The sequence below is a fragment of the Panthera uncia genome, chromosome A2 (genome assembly GCF_023721935.1).
Source record: "Panthera uncia isolate 11264 chromosome A2, Puncia_PCG_1.0, whole genome shotgun sequence".
Classification (NCBI taxonomy): Eukaryota; Metazoa; Chordata; class Mammalia; order Carnivora; family Felidae; genus Panthera; species Panthera uncia.
The window spans coordinates 94,257,537-94,277,449 of NC_064816.1; the positions used below are offsets into that span (position 1 = coordinate 94,257,537).

General features: G+C 35.7%; 1 protein-coding gene across 7 annotated transcripts in view; it reads left to right on the plus strand.

The window, feature by feature from the left end:
- Positions 1-19,913, plus strand: part of PPP1R9A (protein phosphatase 1 regulatory subunit 9A) — a 325,410-nt gene that overhangs the window by 275,724 nt on the left and 29,773 nt on the right. For 4 of the 7 annotated variants that reach the window (XM_049641477.1, XM_049641478.1, XM_049641476.1 and 1 more), the window contains exons 12-13: positions 12,019-12,176; positions 12,718-13,015. In XM_049641477.1, the coding sequence (XP_049497434.1) occupies positions 12,019-12,176; positions 12,718-13,015 (456 nt within the window). The remainder of the gene's footprint in view (positions 1-12,018; positions 12,177-12,717; positions 13,016-19,913) is intronic. The other 3 variants (XM_049641481.1, XM_049641480.1, XM_049641482.1) reach the window with 1 other exon arrangement.

A 19,913-nucleotide genomic window follows, 5' to 3' on the forward strand; every position in this document is an offset into this window, starting at 1 on the left:
TCTTATATTAACTTTTCTTCTTTTTGTGGATACCTACAGATATAGTTTAGAATATTTGCAGAAGAACATGTCCTGAATATTCATTAATATTTTTCCCATTCAACTGATTATTTTTTTAATCCTCAGACTTTATTGGTATGATTAAAAACATTCTCTTAAATGATGACAGAATTTATGAACATGAAAGAATATTGGTGACTCTCCCTTATAACCAGTATTTTAAATTTGAATATTTGATATTTGCCAGTTGTATTGCTAGTCCTTCCTTATTTTATTAAAAACAATCCATTTATTGGTTCCATGTGAAGTCCTAACAATTATTTTTTAGGGGAATGAGTCCCTACTGCAATTGGATATAAAAAAAATATCTTTCATAACACCTGAAACTAATATAACACTGTATGTTAATTATACTAGAATTAAAAAAAAAAAAAAAGTCTTCTGCAGTTGGAGTGTGACCTGCATTACTGAGTAAAGAGTTAATAAAATTCTTCAAAAAGTTGGGGTTTGGGTTTTTTTTTAAATTCTTTTTATACACTACAGGTGTTGTAGTTCTTAAATGAGCTTTTAATAAATACTGAGTGGCAATAAGTTAGAGTTTATACACCTTGGCAAATGCCTAGGGTATGGTTTTCTACGTAACTAATGGATTACAGGTCTGTATATTTAACAAACAGTTAAGCTGCAGATGGGGTTAATATATTTTTATAAGACTTAAGCTGTGTAACACAGTTTTGTTCTGGAATAGAGTTCCTTTTCTACTCTAAGGTAGGCAGAGTAAATACCCACTAGCTGGCCAGGATTCTCATCATTAAACAAACAAACACCCTACTTATTCACAGAGATAAATACTGAATCCAGAAATGTATTTTATATACATTTGTGTGTGTGTGTGTATATATATATATATATATATATATATATATATATATATAATGTATTTACAGGAGAAACATACATAATCATCTTCTTAGATGAAGACATTTAATGAAGTTGAACACTTATTCACAATCAAAAGTTTATTAAACTAGAAATACAAAAGTTTATTAAACTAGAACTTTCTTAACTTGATATGTGAAGCTAACAAGTCTATCAAGCATCAGATTAAGTGGTGAAATGTTAAAATCAAGAATTTCCTTTAAAAAAATTAAGAATACTGTTAACATTTCACCGCTTAATGTACTATGACCTCTTGTATTCAGTGTTGTCCTAGTAAGTACCAGACAAGCAAAAGAAGTAAAAGATATAAGGAATAAAAAGAAAGAAGCATAATTATTATTATTCACTGATAATAAAATTGAATACATAAAAAATGCTCAAGAATGCAGATTATTATAATTAATAAGAGTTTAGCAGGATGGATGGCTCCAAGAATCATTATATATATCCGTTAATTCTAACAAACAGAACGTGTTATTTTTGTACAAGCCATTTAAAATAGCAACAAAAAATATAAGGTAGCTGGTATAAATTTAGCAAAAGAAGCTCAAGACCCATGATAAGACATTCAAGAAGACCTATATAAATTGGAAGAGGTAGGAAACCTCAATATTGTAAACATGCCATAATGCCATATTAACCTATAGGTTTCATTCAGTTCTGTTGAGAATTTGAACAGGGCTTTGTTTTTGATGTTTGGAACTTGGCAATTTTTTTTTTTTAATTTTTTTTTTTTAACATTTACTCATTCTTGAGAGAGAGAGAAACAGACAGAGTGTGAGCAGGGGAGGGGCAGAGAGAGAGGGAGACACAGAATCCTAAGCAGGCTGCAGGCTCTGAGCTGTCAGCAAGGAGCCTGATGCAGGACTCAAACTCATGAACCACGAGATCATGATCTGAGCTGCTTAACTGACTGAGGCACCCAGGCGCCCTGGTGAATTGTTTCTAAAATGTGTATGGAGGAAGAGCCTGGCCCAGAATAATCAGGATATACTTGAGGAAGGATAGTGTTAGGGAGCTTGTTCTCTCAGATGCTGAGATTCATTATAAAGTAAAAGTGACTAAGGTAGTGGTATAGTCTCAGTAATTGACAAGTAGACCAGTACAACAGAGTTGAGTCCAGAAACTGACCCATTCATGACAATTTGAGACTAATGTAGAACTGACACTGAAGAATAGTGGGGAAAGGATGGACTAATAAATGGTGCTGAGAATATCGACCATTTACATGGAAAAAAAATAAAATTGGATCCAACCTCCTATCATTCATGAAATAGATTCCAAATGGATTAAAGTCTCAAATATGAAAGGCAGTATTTCAAACTTTTTGAAGAAAATGTAGGAGAATGTGTATATGATTTAAGACACAAAAATTCCAAATCATAAGAAAAATTTATTAATTTGACCACAGTTATATTAAGAAAACCTGATCATTGAAAGACACTATAGTATCTTTATAAAGAACATGGAAAGAGATGCCAGAAAATGAGAGAATATATTTGTAGCCCATTTAAGGAAAAGATTGTTATCCAGAATATGCTCAGAACTCACAATGATCATAGGAGAACACAACTAACATAAAAGAAAAATGGACAACTACATAAGCAATCAATTCACAAAAAAGGAAAAGTAGACTTTGGTAAGCATTCAATCTCATTAGTAAAAAATAAAATGATTTGTGGGGCGCCTGGGTGGCTCAGTCGGTTAGGCGGCCGACTTCGGCTCAGGTCATGATCTTGCGGTCCGTGAGTTCTAGCCCTGCGTCGGGCTCTGTGCTGACAACTCGGAGCCTGGAGCCTGCTTCATATTCTGTGTCTCCCTCTCTCTGACCCTCCCCTGTTCATGCTCTGTCTCTCCCTGTCTCAAAAATAAATAAACGTTAAAAAAATTTTTTTTTAAATAAAATGATTTGCAAATATAAAATTTCACGGTAATATGTGATAGCCAGCACAAAAGAAAACTCATACAACTATTTTGCTAAAGCAGTTTGGTATTATCCAGTAAAATGAAAGGTATGCCAAGTCTGTGGCCCACTAAGTTTACTTCTACATGTATATATGCTTTCAGAAGTTCTTGCAATGTGTACCAAAAGACAGGGGTGCCTGGGTGGCTCAATCAGTGAAATACTTTTGTGAAATAACTAGGAGAAAAAACAGGGGCTACAACTAGAAATGAGGCATAGAGAGGGCTTCAAAAATACTAATTTTACTTTTTAGGCTTGATGGTAGGAACATGGGTGTCTTTTTCCTTCTTTTTCTATATGACTTACATATATGATATAATTTTTATGTAAATAAGATATTTTAAAGGAGAACTTTTTAAGTAGCATAATTGAAAGGTAAGAATGAGGAAAACCACAAAAGATTTTTGGGGACTTATAAAATTTAAGGCTTAATAAGGGGGAAAAATGCCAACACCAAGCAGACATTTACAACAATAAGGAGGTTCCTAAGGTCACTGGAGTCCTCCAAGAAATCATTTTATCCTGAGGCTGTAATCATATGTTGTCTTTGTCCTTTTTGCCTTTCCCTGAGCCCTCAATGTTAGTGGCTCTTTTCAGATACCTGTGGATATGAATCCGGGCTAGACCCCTACCACATTTGATTTATTTTCTAACAGAGTCCGAGAGTACATTAAGCATTCACTTTTAGCATTGGAACCCAGGATTTTAAAATAAGGTTAAAGGCATGATTAAAGCCAGAATTCATTAAATGGAAAGTCATTAAAAGGAAAGTGAATGCTTGCACTACATTATCAGGAGTGTCTTCTACAAGAGCATTAGATACAGAGCAATGAGGTAATTATTCCATGCTGTCACATTGTTTAGTTCTAAATTGGAGCAGGAGAGAATTCTGGAGTGGATTCAAGCTTGTTTTTATCATGCATACAGATATAATTTCTTGGTAAACTTTAATCATTTTCATTTTTCCTGAACAAATCATTTTCAGCAACTTTTAATCCCCGATAAATAATTTTGACCATGAAATATTATTGAGTTGCACTAATTAAAGAGTGAACATTCCCGGTAAATCACTATGGAAAATTTTAATGAACAAGCCAAATGAATGAGAAATCAATACTTATTGATTGTTTTCTGGCATATCATTAGAGCCAAAATCTGTTCTCTTAATCAAAAAGCAAAGCACCTAAATTGCCTGTCTAGTTTTTTGCAAGTTTTGCATCTGTCTTTGTGTAAGTCATTAAGACTTTTGTTGCCAAATCAAGGAGGCATTCAGCAGGAGGTATTCAGTTGCAAAATGACAACTCTCCTTGGTTCCTATTTCTCACCGCCTCTCTATAAGTTCACAGAAGTCACCAGACCCTTCAATCCAGTGAGGTATGCATTCATACTAGAAGATATCTGAAGTTGTTTTGATAGAAAACAAGTTATTTTGTCAGAAAGAGCTTAAGCTTAGTAGTTTTCTATCCATTGTAGGAAAAGCAGACTGCTTTATATTTTGACTTTTAAATTTTGTTTGCTTGGAACTAAACTATAGGGTAGATTATGATCTTCTGGAAGTAAAGGCCATTTTGTTTTGTTAATTTTTTAACGTTTATTCATTCCCCACCTCCCCTCGAGACACAAAGCAAGCAAGCATGGGAGGAGCAGAGACATGCGCACGTGCACACACACACACACACACACACACACAGAATCCAAAGTAGGTTCCAGGCCCTGAGCTGTCAGCACAGATCCCGATGCAGAGCTCGAACTCATGAACTGTGAGATCATGAACTGAACCAAAGTCTGCCGCTTAACCGACTGAGCCACCCAGGCGCCCCATGATAGTTTTAACTCAAATGTGAGATATAGCACCTTTTCAAGGAAACTTGACAAGATAGTTGTATCCTGAAGTGTTTCTTACATTTTATAGACAGTGCTCTGGTTCACCATGAAATTCTAATCACACAGACTGGAAGATACTGTATAGTTATGCTGAGGTAAAAATAACTGTGAAAAACAGCCTGGGAAGTCCGGATGGGAGGATGCAAAAGAATATGCTGCCCGAGTGGTTTATGTATACAGTGCATGCTGGTGGGCTCCTGTGGTTTGTTCAGGGGGGCCACAGATTTCACTTAAGCCATCTACCAGCCAAGAGGGAGACGTGCTCAATCGGGGTGTCACAGCATCTTTAAAATTAAAATGAAACAATGAACAGAGATTTCTGGAATTAGGACCAGAAGATTATCTTTCGTGTATGGCTCTGGACAACGTCCAGCCGTATTGTTTCAGCAGTTATTAAATCCTTAGGGTTTTTTCTGTTTAGGCAGGACACTGATGTCAAGACTGAATTCCAGTGGACATGAAATAATTTTCTCTCTCAATACTGTACACTAATTATGTCTGAGAACCTACAGGAAATGTGACATATGAGGAGGCTTAAGAAACATTAGAACGTAGGTACGTGGAAAACCCTATTGCCTGTGAGTTTTGTGATGACAGTAAAGGCCTTATGACCATCCAAAAAGTCACTTGGATATTTATTTTGGTTTTACAATTAATGTTTGATTTATTCAGGCTACATTATCAAAAATCTAGTTCTTTAAGTTTTTAAATTTGGTTTGCAAATCACTAAGGGATCTTTGAATAATATTTAGTTCCTGTTTATAAACTTATCTAATTAAACACCTATAAACATTTTAAATTGCATTTACAAATTTGTTACATTTGATTTCCTTTTTAACTACTGTTCTTAGTGACTGAGAGTCTTTGCAAGTACTTAAATTCTCATGCATCTGTTACATTATGCTTACAAGTAGCATAACCTTTGAGTTTTCTTAAACCTTCTAATGCTGTACGCAATTAGTCTTCCTGTAGTTGAAAGATACTTTCCCATTAAGGAAGCCAACAACTGTCATTTCAAGTAATTGAGGTTATTTCCTACCAAAGGCATAAGATCTGAATTCTTATACTAATCAAGGAAACTATTATATCATGATATATAATTGGGGGGAGGTGTTGCCTATGTAGCATGCTTGGGATTACTAAGTATATCCAGAGATTTTTGACTGAGAAAACCGGTTAGATTTTTGTAGGCCACCCTGTGAGAACACAGAAGCTTGTTTATTGTTGCTATGTCAAAGATGCTATAATTTCAAGAAGAGGACATTTACATGTCCCACCTTCCTAGACCCAGCTTAATGCACATGACCTCATGGTTCTACTCACAGAAGGCCTCAGTTCCAACCAGTTTGCCCATTTGATTAAATTTTACAATTCTTTGAATTTTAGTACTTTTCTGTCGGATTCTAAAGATATTTGACAGTAAAGGAATCCTAAGACAGTAAAGGAATGCCTTTTCTTGTTACCTAAATATAAATTCTGGATCCTTTCATAGTCTTGGAATCAATGACTCTTATAAGAGTTGCAGATGATATTTGATGGGATTTAGGTTATCTCACATAGTTGGTGGTGGTGCTTTTTTTTTTTTTTTTTTTGCTTTGTTTTGTTTTTCTGAATTATAGCCACTATCTCTATGGGCAGTCTAGTGGCATTACTAAGGAGTCAGGGGCAACAGAATTTAGACTTCTCTGCCCTCTTGAGAACAGGGAGCTAACTAAGTTAACTATAAGCTGAAGAAGGTAAAGTTGGATATCAGACTGCACTGGAGAAACATTAAACTAAAACAGATAACTCAGTTATTATGTTTCAAAGGTCATACAGATGACCTGTATAAAAAAGTAATTCTTTAATATTTTTCAAACATCAGCAAATGAAATGTACAGTTGATACAACAGTAAACTCGGACCTACTTAATAGATTAAGAAACAGCGTTAATCTTCTCCTACTTGTTCTGAAACTGGAAGAAATCAGCTTCCTAAAATTTCATAAATAGTACTTGGGGTGTAAAATTTATCAACTTTTAGGCAACTATAAGGAAAGCAACTAAATTAATAGAGTCCGGGGTGAGAGTTGGCCATGGGTGGGTTCTTAAGTAAAGTGCTGTCATAAGAGATGAAGTTGGTCTTGTAACTTGGTCTCAAATTACCATATCCGATTCAATACATCTTCCCCTGTGCGATACTAAAACAAAGTAGCAACTGGAAGCTAAGCCACAGGGTCTTCATCTGGCCAAATCATCTGGCAGTTAGTAAAGGAGCAATGCAGGCAAACAGTCTCCATAGATGTCATAAAAGACCAGCCTTCTCACACAGGGCAGGCTGATAATCACCCGGATTTTGACAAAGTTTCCTGGGCTAATAACAACATCTGGGAATATTCGGTCCTGAAACACTAGAGCTCTCAGATTAGAATGGAATGAAGATGGGGCACCTGGGTGGCTCAGTCAGTTAGTGTCCAACTCTTGAATTTGGCTCAGGTCATGGTCTCACCATTGATGAGTTTGAGCCCCATATCGGGCTCTGTGTTGACAATAGGGAGCCTGCTTGGGATTCTCTCTGCCTCCTCTCTCTGCCCCTAGCCCACTCATGTTCTCTTGCCCTCTCTCAAAATAAACAAATAAACTTAAAAAAAAATTAGAATGGAATTAAGATGTCTATAAAAAATGAATGTGTGGTTTTTTTTACTAATTTTAAATGTGTAAGTAATATATAAATACAAAAAATATATATGATACCAAACATTTTAACATTTACAAATAAGATTAAATTACGTATTGACCAGGCTCTCCAAATCTGACACCTTCTTTGGAGGTAACCACCATCATCAGTATGAAGTGTATTTTAACAGTTCTTTTTCTGTTAAATCATATGCATATATTTACCATTGGAAAATTATTTTATGTTGTTCTGTTTAAAGTACTTAATATGAATGTACATATTGTTCTACAACTTGCTTTAGTCATGTAAGAATATCTTGCTAGCCTTTCCACGCCAGTAAAATACATTTATTGAGTGTTTATGTAGCAGTCCCTCTTCCAAGCACCGGCATATCTATTAATGCGTTTAGTTCTCATAACAACGCAATTATTATTGTTATGTTATTATCATGCCCATTTTGCACTTTGGGATTCTGAGGGACAGAGAGGTTAGGGAAATTGCCCAATTCGGTGCCAGAGAGCCACGGTTCTGGATTCTGTTCAAAGAAGACTAACTCCAGATCACTCTCATGGTAACTGTTTCACAGCACCTGAGACACATAAATCTACCTCTGAATGCAGTATGGATCAACCCCAAGCCCCATGGGCCCATCTTTTACGATCTTGCAGTGACTATGAGTGATATGCATATACTATTCAAGTTTTAAAATGCCACCAAGTGTTTCATGATGTTCAGCGTTGTAGCTGATAATAGCGTTATGTGTGATAGTCAAAGGTAGCTCTTTTTTTGAGGAGAAGAATGCACGTAAGACTGCAGAGCAGACCCCATCATCGGGCTGCTCCGTTCCCCTCCTTCCCTTGCCATCTATATCTGATCTGTGGGCAGCATTCCATTTACGTCAAAAATAACGTCAATCTAGTGAAAAAACTGAATGACTCATGGCATTACTGTAGGGAACCAATCACTGTGTAATATGATATATAACATCCTAATTTCACAGAACATTTTTCATAACAGCTGCTAAAATCATAATCAAATCCATTAAATCTTTTTAAAGAATCCAATTCGAAGCAATATTGAAACTAGTCTTAAAATGCAGGTATATTCAGGTGGAGTCCTACCCACGCTTTATGGTTAACCTCTTCGTATCTTGTCTGTATTTGTCTATATTTATTAATCCATTTGAGTTTGCTCTTTTTTTGTATTTCTAGCTGCATTTGAGTCAGAGATAGGCTATTTTTTTAAGAGACTAGAGGATCTGAAAAAAGAATAGAGAGAAAAAGAGAGATGAAAAGGAAATTTTCCTCTGATTCTTATGGACAGTAGAACTCGATAGATTAGAGAGAAGAGGTAGAGGAAGGACCCAGGGTCTTGGCATTATAAAAGCAGTGTTACGTTATTGATTAAGGTCTCTGCAGAGAGTGAAAAACTGCGAGAGAATGCAGCCACCTAAGCCCTTGCATTCAGGAGCGTGTAACTTAGAAAACGTTGAACCAGTTGGATTTCTTTGGCCACGGTGCCATCCGCAAAACTGACAGCTAATTTTTTGATGTAAGAGTTTTATTCCTTGGATATTATACAAAGCCAAATAAAATCCCTCAGGGTTTTTTTCTTCCTTCAATATTATATACTTATGGAAATTTGCAGAGTTAGCCCCTGACTTATATTTTTGTTTGGAACATAAAGCAAGACTAAACAATTCGATGAAGGCAAAAGATTACTTGTGAAGTTTACTTTCAGACTGGAAAGTGACCTTCCAGAAGGAGGAGAGGCTTCTGAGGGCTGAGCTCTATCCAGTCTCTTCCACAGATTAATTGTGTGATGGAGTTAGTAAACAAGTTAGTAACCTTTGAACCTGGATTTCTGATCTGGGAAAGAAGACTGGGCTAGAATCCCTAAGTTTCTTCTGAGTTGTAATATTCTGGTTCTTATATGACATGGTAGCCAAAGCTAGCTTCTAGTTACCCAGCCACATAAGTCCTGTACACATTTTCCTTCTGTTCCACATACCTCTTCTAATACTCTTAAGGGGGATGTTAGTGATGTCTTTAGTAGTTGCTTCCTCTCCACCACTTTCTCTCCAGCTTTCTGCTGGCATAAAAGCTGTTGAAGTGAAAGTTCTCCATTCCGTCCCATTTTTTCTGATTCTTTACTTCAAAAAAATGTGTGCTTAGAATGAAATATAAATTGCTGATTTGTAATTCATGAATCACTGTTATAAAGTGACCCTAAGACCTTTGTTTTCAGGTCCTCAAAAATTAATTGGATGCAGGTGTTTGTTGGCCACTTGGATAATGGACATAAGGCATGGTTTTTCCAGCTAACTTTAACAGATGTAATTCCAATAGTTTGCACCTAGTCAGTGCTGACATTAAAGCAGATATTCCAGATTGCTATCTGGGAGTTGTCTGATACCAGTACCAGGCAAATTGCTGAATAGTAAAGGAGTCAGAAGCCCCAGAATAAATTCTCTACACTCTAAACCCTGCTAAGTAGCTTTCATGTTCCCTTACTTTCTTTGTTCAGTACCTACCGATGGGGCAGCTATTGCAGTCCTAGATGGTGGGTGCTATGTTGGGTGCTCCCGGGCCAGGATTCTATTGCAGAGGGAGCCATTTTACAGCCATTTTACCTTTAGAATGAGCTTCCTCCTTGGGTCTTCTTGTCACCAAGTAACTAAAGCTATTATTAAACCAACCAAATAAATCATCTGAGAAATGATTTTTTCCTTAGCTTTCAACATGTCCTCCTTTTTATGCTTTCTTAACACATATGTGGAAGATTAATAATAATATTTCATATGTAGCCAATTGGAGAAATGAATTTCCTAGATTAGTCATGTTTTATGTGATTTTACAATCCCAAAACACTGAACATTAAATAAAATCTTTTTCTCGTAGCTTGTTCAACACTAGCTGAATTTGGAGGGCACAGGGTAGTAGCCTGGGGGTCAAAAAACTAGAAAAATCTTGGCTGCTCATCCATCAACTAGCCACGCAGAAGAGGGCAAGTTACTCAAGGTCTCTCAACTACAGGAGAGGACAAAATAAACATCCTCGGCTGCTCTTTTGTGTAGGGCTGTTGTGAAGAACACATGAGCTGGTGTGTGTGACTGTGCTTTGTTGTCATAGAAGGTACAGTCCAAATATGAGATAGATAAACTGTGAAACGTGCTTGTACGCCGATATATCTAATTATATTGTTGCTTTCATCTGGGTGGTGTTTCCATGTTTTATATGTAAACAAGAGCTTGTAAGGTTGATTATCTCCCAATTATCACAACTAATGAACTCTTAATCAGCAGCTGCAAGTTTAGATTCTATTGAAAGCAAGAAATTAAAGTGATCAAGGAGATTATTTTTTCTTCATTGACATGTAAACAATAGACTACTAATTAGAAAATATTTAGCTGTCCTTTATATATACCTGAATGATCTGACTTTTCTGAATATTCACTTTTCTTTCAAATACAGGAAATGAAAAGTCAGAACCTTCTGTAAATATTGTCATTCAAAGGATGTATCTCCTAGGAAAAATAGGTTTAATATTATTTGTTAGAACCGTATGCTAGATGCTAAATTCCACATGTAAGAGAGGTATATCCTGAGATGCTTCCTTGTTTTGGTCTTATAATATATTTAGAGTACACCTTCATGCTAGTACTATGAAAAGGAGTTGCCTCAGGTAATGCTACTGTAAGAAACTGTGTTATTCCATTAATTCCAGTACATATTAATTTTCTACAACTCAGTTATTTGCTTTATTTTTAATAGTTTAAATCCAGAAGCACTTAATTATTAATTCTGTGAACATTATGACTTCATTTAATGACTGCCACTCTAAAAAGATAACAAAGGATGGATGAGCAAACTACATTATTTCTAAGGAGCAATAACATTCCAGATAAATTCAACCAGAGAAGAGTTTTTCCTCAGCCAGTGCCTACATAGATCGATGGATGGGTGACATTTCCTCCTCCCCTTTATAATGATGACTTTGAAGGGCACCTGGGTGGCTCAGTCGGTTGGGCGTCCTACTTTGGCTAAGGTCATGATCTCACGGTTTGTGAGTTCGGGCCCCGCGTTGGGCTCTGTGATGGCAGCCTGTTTCGGATTCTGTCTCGCTCCCTCGCTGCCCCTCCCCTGTTCATGCTCTGTCCTCTCTTTCTTTCAAAAATAAATAAACATTATTTTTTAAATTTTTTTAAATTTAAATTTTTTAAATTTAAATTTTTTAAAAATTTAAAAAGATGGTAACTTTGAGTCCTGACTTGGACTCCAGGCAGCAAGATTAGAGGTGGTGAGTTGGCCCACAGAGGATCATGCTGGCTCTTTGGATGTTAGATCTTTTGGTTGCCTTGGTCATCTTTGGTGTTTGTTTCTTCCATTATGCTTTGTACATTTCTCCAATACCTCACTGATTTATTTCTTGCCTGCAGGGTATCAGGCCGGCATGGTTGTCACCTATATTTTAGTATTACTGATTGCCTTGAGATTTTGTTATCAGCGTCTGTGGTCTCTTTGTCAATCCTGTCCAAAGGTTCCCCTCACTGGTTATTTTGCAATATTATTCTCTTAGACTTGAATGAGGCAGTCCCCGAAACAGAGCGCCTGGATTCAAAAGCACTGAAAACCCGAGCCCAGCTCTCTGTGAAGAACAGACGCCAGAGGCCCTCTAGGACACGACTCTATGATAGTGTCAGTTCAACAGATGGGGAAGACAGTCTGGAACGAAAGGTGAGCACCTTTGACCAATTTCTGACTTTGCAGTGCTGAGCTGTATCCTTGTTCCTACAGCTTATTGAAGGTAATGATTTTTCTGCAACCAGATTCTATGCCCTAGATGGAAACAGCTGGAATAGTTCACTGCTTTGTCTCCTAAATTCTTACTCAACTCGTTATATTGTTGTAATTCAAATTCTGTCTGTACTCATTCAATGAACTACCCCAAGGGCATTACCCATTTTGTCATATTCGTGATGGTGCTTTTATATTCAGCTGTTGGTTTCACCTAGTGGGAAATAATGTACAAGTAACTGTTTCTGTATGTCTCAGGATCTGTGTTAGCCACAATGGTAATGTGATGAATTGTTGTAAACTATGCAGTCTCATCTGTAAACCAACCAACAAACATTGTTTGGTTTTCCTTGGTTGAATGAAAACCATTCCTTGGTTTTCAAGGAATTTACTAAAAATGTTTGGTCTGATTTCAAAGTAAGTATTACATGGAGCTGATGTTCAGCGGCATAACCTCCTTTATAATCTCTTATACCAACAGCCTTCAAACAGTTTCTATAACCACACGCACATTACCAAATCACTTCTGCCCAAGGGTTTGAGAACTTCTCCAGAATCAGATTCTGGTGCTCCATCCCTCACTCCAGTGGCAGGCAATGTGCCCTTCTCGTCTGACCACATAACTGAATTTCAAGGAGGACCGCTGCACCCAGAACAGGAGCCTTCCTCCTCTACGTGGGGAGACACTTCACTCTCCTCTCCTTCAAAATCTGATCATGATACGGAAGAATCTCCTTGCCACCATCAAGCCACAGCCAAGCAAATATCACAAGAGAAAGGTACTGTTGATTTTTTTGTTGTTTTTGCTTTTGTCTGACTTAACTAACACCTTGATTTGTGCAGTATAAGGATGGCTTTTTTTCTCATAGTCATAAGCCCTTTGTCTTCTTACAGCTAATAATTAATATTGCTGTTGTGGGATAAGAGCACATGGCTCTCCTATTTGTTTATTTATTTACTTACTTATTTTTTTTTTTCCTGCCTGGTTAGTGTTTTTACTTCTACAGCTCTCCATAAGTTTATTATTGAAGGAAATTCTTCAGGAAGCCTAATAGAGATTTTGTAGAATAGCAGCCTGGAGTTTCAATAAACATTAACATACACTGGAAAAAAATATATGTGTATGTAATATATATGTAAAAATATATATGTAACACATATAAAAATATATATACATACACATATACATATGTACATAGATATATGAAGCTGAAAGCAGTTATAGGTTTTAAGCCATTAATTGGTTTTTATTTAGAAGAAATCTCCACAGTAGTGATTTATATTGCAAAAATTATGACAGGAAAGGTATAATGGAGGGTGATTAATCAATTAAATTTTAAAATAGGCTCCTAGAATTAACACCAAAATTTCAGTCATACCAATAGACGTTTGTTGTTTTAATTTATAGAAGTAGAAGTAATGAATTCTCGTTAAACAAGTTACATGATGCAGAGATGTATAAAGAATAGGTTCATTCTTTTCCTACTGTGTCTGATGTGCCCCTTTACAGTAACCAAGTAAATTTGGTCATATTATCTTTCACATCAGAAATACACATAAGTATATATTATGTGTATATATATATATGTGTGTGTGTGTGTGTGTGTGTGTGTGTGTGTGTATGTAGATATAAAAACAAAAGCACTTTTTGGTATGTTTGCATTTTGTTTTGTATGCTTTTGTTCACAAAAACGAATCATACAAGTCACATGACTGCAGTTTTATTTTACATATAATAGTATTTTCAGAACATCAGCCTAGTGCAACATACACAAATTTAAATGACAAGAGAATTTTCTGTAGTGAGCCTATAATATAACTGAGGCAACCATTTTAATATTGATGGACATTTAGGCTGTATTCTGGAAGATTTCTTTTTGTATATTTACTTGTTTGCTTACCACTGTAAAAAAAAGTTATAACAAGCACCCGTATATTCTTGTATACTGATGCTTTTATTTCTGTAGAGTACATTTTCGAAAGTTGAATTGGTAGTCAGAGTATATTGTATTCAGAGAAAAATGTATAGCTTTAAACTCCTTTATTATTAAAAATAAAGACTGAAAATAAATAAAATAAATATTCAAAATAATAGGAACAGAGCAACCAAAAAACAGAAAAAGAAAGGAGAGGGTAAAAGATATAAGCAGAATTTAATTTTTATTGAAATGAAAAGCCTATTCTTAACCCCCCCTCTCCCCACAAAAATATAGTACAAGTGTAAATTATTCCAGCTAAAGGTGAATAGTCCTTTGGAATGACACATTAAGAAAAATATAGACAGACAAACAAAATAGCATTGGAAAAAAGAAAGGAGATACAAAGATTTTAAAAATTATTTTTTAAAGGTAGTATGCAAACTCAGTACATTTAAAAATCTAGAGAGGGGCACCTGGGTGGCTCAGTTGGTTCAGTGCCTGACCAGCTGAGGTCATGATCTCAAGGTTTGCAGGTTCTAGCCCTACGTAGGGCTCTGTGCTGACAGCTCAGAGCCTGGAGCTGTTTTGGATTCTGTGTCTCCCTCTCTCTCTGCCCCTACCCCGCTCATGCTCTGTCTCTCTCTCAAAAATAAATAAACATTAAAAAAAAAATTTTAAAGAAAAATCTAGAGGAAATGGAGTTTCCTACAAAATTGGTCTATTCCAATTGGTCTAAGAAGAAAACTTGGATAAACTAATAGTCACAGAAATATGAAATATGTTTTCACAAAAGTTTCCATTTAGAAAGTCACCAGACCCAGGTGGTTTTATAACTGAATTCTACTTAACCTATAAAAAAAAAAATACGTAGGCTCTATTTGATGCTATGTTATTCCAGGTAGGGTGTTTTTCATTTATTTAAATAGCTGGAGTCCTAAAAACCAGTAAAGACTGTGTGGAAAAAGGAAATCTTATGCATGTTGATTCATTTTAAATATGATGCTAATCAATTGAATATAGGAGTGCAAGTTAATTATATTTCCACAATCAGGTAGCATTGATTCTGAAAATGTAAGAATATTTAAACATTAGAAGATCTAACTGTAAATCATCATACAACAAAGGAAAGGTAAAGTGTTATAACATTAATAGAAGTTGAGAAGAATTTGATGTAATTCGTCAGACATTTTCAGTAAAAACTTGTTACAGTAAAAATGGAATTAGAAAAACATTTCTGAATATGATTGGTTACTTACCAGTGATCAGTCACTAAAGAGTGAATCTTAAATCATTTGCACAAAAGTTAGGAATAAGACATGAGTGCCAACCATCATCACGATTTTCAAGTCTGTTTTTGAGAATTTTCTAGTTGCAGGAAGAACAGAACATCAAATAATCAGTATAAAATTGCAACAGAGAAAATAAAAGTATCTTTATTTGAAGATTATATGAATATGCATCTAGAAGATTAAGTGGCCAGATATAAAATAAATATACAAAATCAGCACCTTGATGTGTGTGAGGTTGAAGTGTCTTCAACTTACCTTGAAATGCATTTGAAAATTAATGGATTAATGGATGACTAGAGGCTATCTGATAGAGCAATGTGTAGTAAATGGAAATTGGAGGATATATGGTGGATATACATTTATCCACTCTAAAAACTTTTTATCTTTTGAAAAAAAAATTGAGTGGCAGAAAGATAGGTCATTTTTGTCTATACTGATATAAAGATTTAGAATAGTAGACATTTTGTGGAACGTGATAAGCTGATCCTAAATTTATAAGAAAGGAAAAAAGGCCAGAATACCTGAGACTCTTGAAGAAGAATGAAGTAGAGGATCCTGGCTTACCTGATACCTGGAATTATTAAAAAGCCACAGGATTAATTATGCATATTATTTGTAGAGAGGTTTACAAACAGATTCAAGAATAGAATAAAGAGCATAGAAGCAGATTACACACAGATACACATTTCAGATATATATGAAGTTATTTTATGAAAACTGCATAAAAAAGGGTGGATCAGTGGAGAAAGAATAGAGTTTTTAATGAGTTTTTCTGGGACAATTGGTTATCCATATTTTTAAAAATTATATTAGACCCCCTCATCTCATACCTTGCAAAAAAATTCATTCAAGGTGGATTTAAGACTTAACTGGAAAATAAGTGGAAAATGGCAAACTTTAAAACTATTAAAGAGATTTTTAAAATGTTGATTTATTTTTGAGAGAGAGAGAGCAGGGAGAGGCAGAGACAGAGGGAGACAAAGAATCCCAACAGGATCTGCACTGTCAGTGCAGCACCCAGCATGGAGTTCGAACCCACGAACCATGAGATCGTGACCTGAGCCAAGATCAAGATGTTGGACACATGGCAACTGAGCCATGCAGGTGCCCCCAAACTATAAAACTTTAAAAAAAACTGTATGGAATATTTTTGTGACTTAAGGGTAGGGAAAGATTTCTTAAACAATATACAAAGGGAGGGGGGAACATATATAAAAGATTAATAACATCAGATGATAGTAAAATTAGGAACTTCTATTTCTCAAAGTCATAACAAAGAATCCCACAAAATTGGAGAAGATATTTGCTCCCTGTGTAACTAATGTAGAAGTAGTATTTAGATTATATAAATAACTTGTATAAATCACTAAGAAAGAAATAACACAAGAGAAAATATATAATGTCCTGAACAGGCATTTCTTAGAAAATGAAAACCAAAAGGCCAAGATATGTATGAAAGTTGTTCAGTGGTATTAGTAATCAGGAAAGTATGAAATAAACCAGATGAGATACCATTTTATACCCACCAGTTTGCCACAAATATTAAAAGTCTGATGTTACCAAATACCGGAAAATATGTGAAACAACCAGAGACTAAATAGTGCTGGTGGAATGTAAACTGAGGCAAGCTCTTTGGAAACCATTTGGCATTTACCTAGTAAAGTTGAAAATGTGCATGCCCTATGACCCAGCCAGGGTTTATATAGCCTACACTTGCCTACTAAGAATCATGTACAAGAGTATTCAGAGCAGCCCTACTGTGTGATAACAAAACCTGAGAAAACCTGAAAACTGGTAAGTACTGGAATAATCACTAGTAACAAAAGTTAAATGAACTATAGTATATTCATATGATGAATCTGTGCAGCAAGGAAAATTTGAATAAACCACACTGAAACATAATACCAGGGCTGAATCTCTGGAACAAGACATTGAGAGGATAAACCAAATACCATAGGTATTATATTGCAAGGTCTTATATGGCAAGGGACCTAATACCATAGGTATTACAGAATACCTATGATTTTATTTCTATAATGCTAAAAAAAATTAGTGGATTACTTAGAGATATTAACAAAATGTGGAGGTTATAAGTGGGAATGACAAAGTCAGTTACTTGGCGGGGAGTGTCCAGGAACTGAAGGACATAATTCATAAGTATAAACTAGGTGGCGGGGGGGAATAAATGAAATGAGTGTTTTTTAATTGGTTTTTCTTTATACTCCACAACTATATTATAAATATTCTTGGTTACAGTAGTCAATATGCATAATAAAAGATCCCATATAGAAAGTTAATTGATAGACGTTAATACACAGTTACCTTCAAAGAGTTCTTGAAAGGTCAAAAATAGGCAAAAGAAATAGTTTCTTGAAGAGAAAATTCACATGACTTATAGAAAAAGATGATCAGAGAAATGATCATTTAAATTAAATACCCATCGGATTGCCAAAACTTTTAAAGAATTCCACCAACCAATGTCAGCCGTGGTGTGGGATACATTGCAGGTATCATTGTACATCACCACGTTTTTGAAAAGTGCATACTCATCTGTCTCTCCCAAATCAAAAATTGTAATCTTTCTAAAAATACATCATGAACATAGAAATACATTTGATTTGGGAGGCTCAATCTGTTACAACTCTTGGTAAGCACCAGAGCTTTATTCCTGATATTTTCCTCCTTGGTTTCCTTTCCTGAACCTATCGATTGCTAGAATTATCTTCCACAGACTAGTCCTAAGCACAGCTCTTCTAGAAGTTTTGGGGTAAAAAAATGGAGTACTTAGAAAGTAAAAAAATACCAGTAGAGGCAAAAGAAAATCGGTCGATCCTGCTAATTCATCATCAAAGGTAGTTCTCAAGTTGGTGGAGGGCTTGCATGGTGATTTTGGCCTACTTTCAAAATAATTAAAGACTTCAAAAATTCTCACTAATTAACTTAAACTGTGGATTATAATGGCACTTTTACAGATACACACTTGTGGCAATACCATCTCTTTAGAAAACTGCATATAGACCATATGACCAATAACCATGGTTATTGAAGACCATAAGAAGACAAAACAGCAGACGCATATATTTTGGAGCAATAGGTTAATACTTTTGGTCTACTGTATATCAGACATCACTGGTTATCTGTAAGAACTTACATTATACTCAGGGAGTATGGATCACTCACACATGAAATATGACTCCTAAATTTTTTTGTGGCTAAATATTATTTAGATTATTTCTCTCTTTTATTTCTAATTTATTATGATTCTTTGAACTCAGCAGATGTTTCCTTTCAGATGGGAGGAGGAGAACATGGATTTAGATTGTGCTCCACAGTCCACTAGCAGTAATGTAGGATTAAAATGTGAGAATTCCATCCTTTCCCGAATGCCTCCCTGGTCTGCTGCTCTCTCTTCTTTGGGATTAAGCTCTCAGCTCAGGAAACAAGATGGGAGGTGGGTAGCTTCTTCTCCAGAGGCCAAGTACTTGGGCTTCCCCCGAAGCCTTCCTGAGCTGAAGGTGCTTCTGCGTAACAAGGAAGAAGCAGTTGATTGAACTTTGATAAAGTAGTAATTTTATAAATAGTTACTAGTACAATAACCACTGTTAGATACTATGAGCAGATAAAAGCGGTGAGTCAGATTTTTTTGTTCCCCTGATAAAAAATTTCCAACCTTCTGTGTTCATTGACATTCATCCATTCATTTATGTGTTTATTAAACAAATAGCTATTGAGCAGCTACTCTGTGTCAGGCATTGTGCTAACGGCTGAATATACAATAATTAACAAGATTCCATCTTTTCCCTCAAGGAGTTTGCAGACGAGATAGAGATAGAGATAGAGATAAAGATAGAGATAGAGAGATAGCGATCTTATTGTTAGTTTGTGTTATGACAGATCCTGTCTCTGACACCCCACAATCGCCACCTTCAGTGACTGGGAAGGCCCTATTCTCTCCTGCCTTCCCCTCTCAGGCTCTGTTATACCTGGAAAGATGTCAAAGAGGTCATCAGTCAGCTGACTCTCAGCCTATTACCAGTTGGTACCTTGAAAGTCAAAGGTCTAGTCTTCAGCGTTCTAAGTCCAGAAACTTAATAACACATTCAGATTTAATCAAGTTCAGAGTGACTGATTCTCGCTGTTCTAGCTTAGAAAACACTTATTTCTAGACCAGAATACTAATTTTCTGATTTACTTTGGGAGGTACAGCTGACATAATAACCAACATTATTCATATGTTCTGTTCTCTCTCCCCTGCTTGGTAGGTTCATAAATCAGAAAGTTGCTCAGTGAGCATAAAATGAGAGTAAAGTTAACTGGATGTGTATACGGAATATGCTCATTAGACTGGGCTGACTGATGAATGGCCTATTTCACCGTAGCGCCACTGTTACTTAAGCATTTTTGTGTCCCTCCAGGACTTTCCCTCCCCACTTCCCAAGAAACGGACCTCAGTATCATTAAAATGTTAT